The following is a 972-nucleotide window of genomic DNA, read 5'->3' on the forward strand; positions in this document are numbered from 1 at the left end:
TGGGAGGTGTCAGGTGGGGGGTGGCAGGTTGTGGGGGTGAGTTGGGGGGTGGGCCGGCGCAGTAGGCAATGGGACGGACGGGGGGGCGGGCGCGGGTTGTCTGAGCATACTAAGCTAAAGCTTAGGCTTGTGCCGGTGGCATGTGTACGCGGCGGTGTAGAGGCCCAGTAGTGCAACATACCCTTAGTTGGGTTCCGTCTGCTGCAAGGATACAAGGGAAAATGGGGGAGAGGAAATGCCAACGGGGGAGGGGGGGTAAAAGGTAGCTCTGTAGAGAGCACCCTACGTTTTACCTTCATCATTGGTTTTACCATGGCATTGGTCAATGCCAATGCCGCCACTGGTCGCCATCGCTAAGACCGTAAAATCGTCCTTGCAGGCTCCATTAAAGCCATCGGCATGTGTGTGGCACTGGCGGAACGGTACTCCAACGCCTTCTTGGAGTATCGGAAGTTGGAGGAGCTGGAGATTGCGGGGGGAACTGCGGCGCTGAGGGCACTGGTGCACGTGCCCCTGGAGCAACCGCAGCCGGCCAGCGTTGCGAGCTTGGCGGAGGTGGAGGCGGAGGCGGAGGCGGCTTCCAAGCGGCTTGTGCAGTACGTGTGGGAGTGAGCGGTGAAGTGAATCAGTGGCGCAGTTTGCTCGCTGTCGGCCAGTCGGTCAGCGCGCCTTTAAGTATGTATATATGTATGCATGTATGTATGTATGTACTTCATTCTGTTCTGCTCTGTACGATGCTGTACGATCTCTCGTGTCCTGCTCTGACACCGTCACCGTCGTCATAACGAAGCCTGACCTGCGCCGCGTGGCGCTTGGACACCGAGGGACTCGGTTATGGTGGTTATGGTGGTTATGGTAGTTATGGTGGTTATGGTGGTGGCGGCTAGAAAGCGGCGCACACGCAGGCTTCGGCGCCGGAACCCCACTTGCAGCGTAAGCGTGTCGTACAACACCAAGTACGAGAGGCCCTAA

The 972-nt window shown here is 58.3% G+C and overlaps 1 protein-coding gene across 1 annotated transcript in view; it reads left to right on the forward strand.

Moving 5' to 3' along the window:
- VOLCADRAFT_92031 (uncharacterized protein) overlaps nucleotides 1-972 on the forward strand; it is a gene marked incomplete at both ends in the record, with an annotated part of 3,799 nt that extends 2,827 nt beyond the window's left edge. The window contains 2 exons of the mRNA XM_002951435.1: nucleotides 380-608; nucleotides 933-972. Of these exons, the coding sequence (XP_002951481.1) occupies nucleotides 380-608; nucleotides 933-972 (269 nt within the window). The remainder of the gene's footprint in view (nucleotides 1-379; nucleotides 609-932) is intronic.

This window comes from Volvox carteri (genome assembly GCF_000143455.1).
Source record: "Volvox carteri f. nagariensis unplaced genomic scaffold VOLCAscaffold_24, whole genome shotgun sequence".
NCBI classification, from domain to species: domain Eukaryota; kingdom Viridiplantae; phylum Chlorophyta; class Chlorophyceae; order Chlamydomonadales; family Volvocaceae; genus Volvox; species Volvox carteri.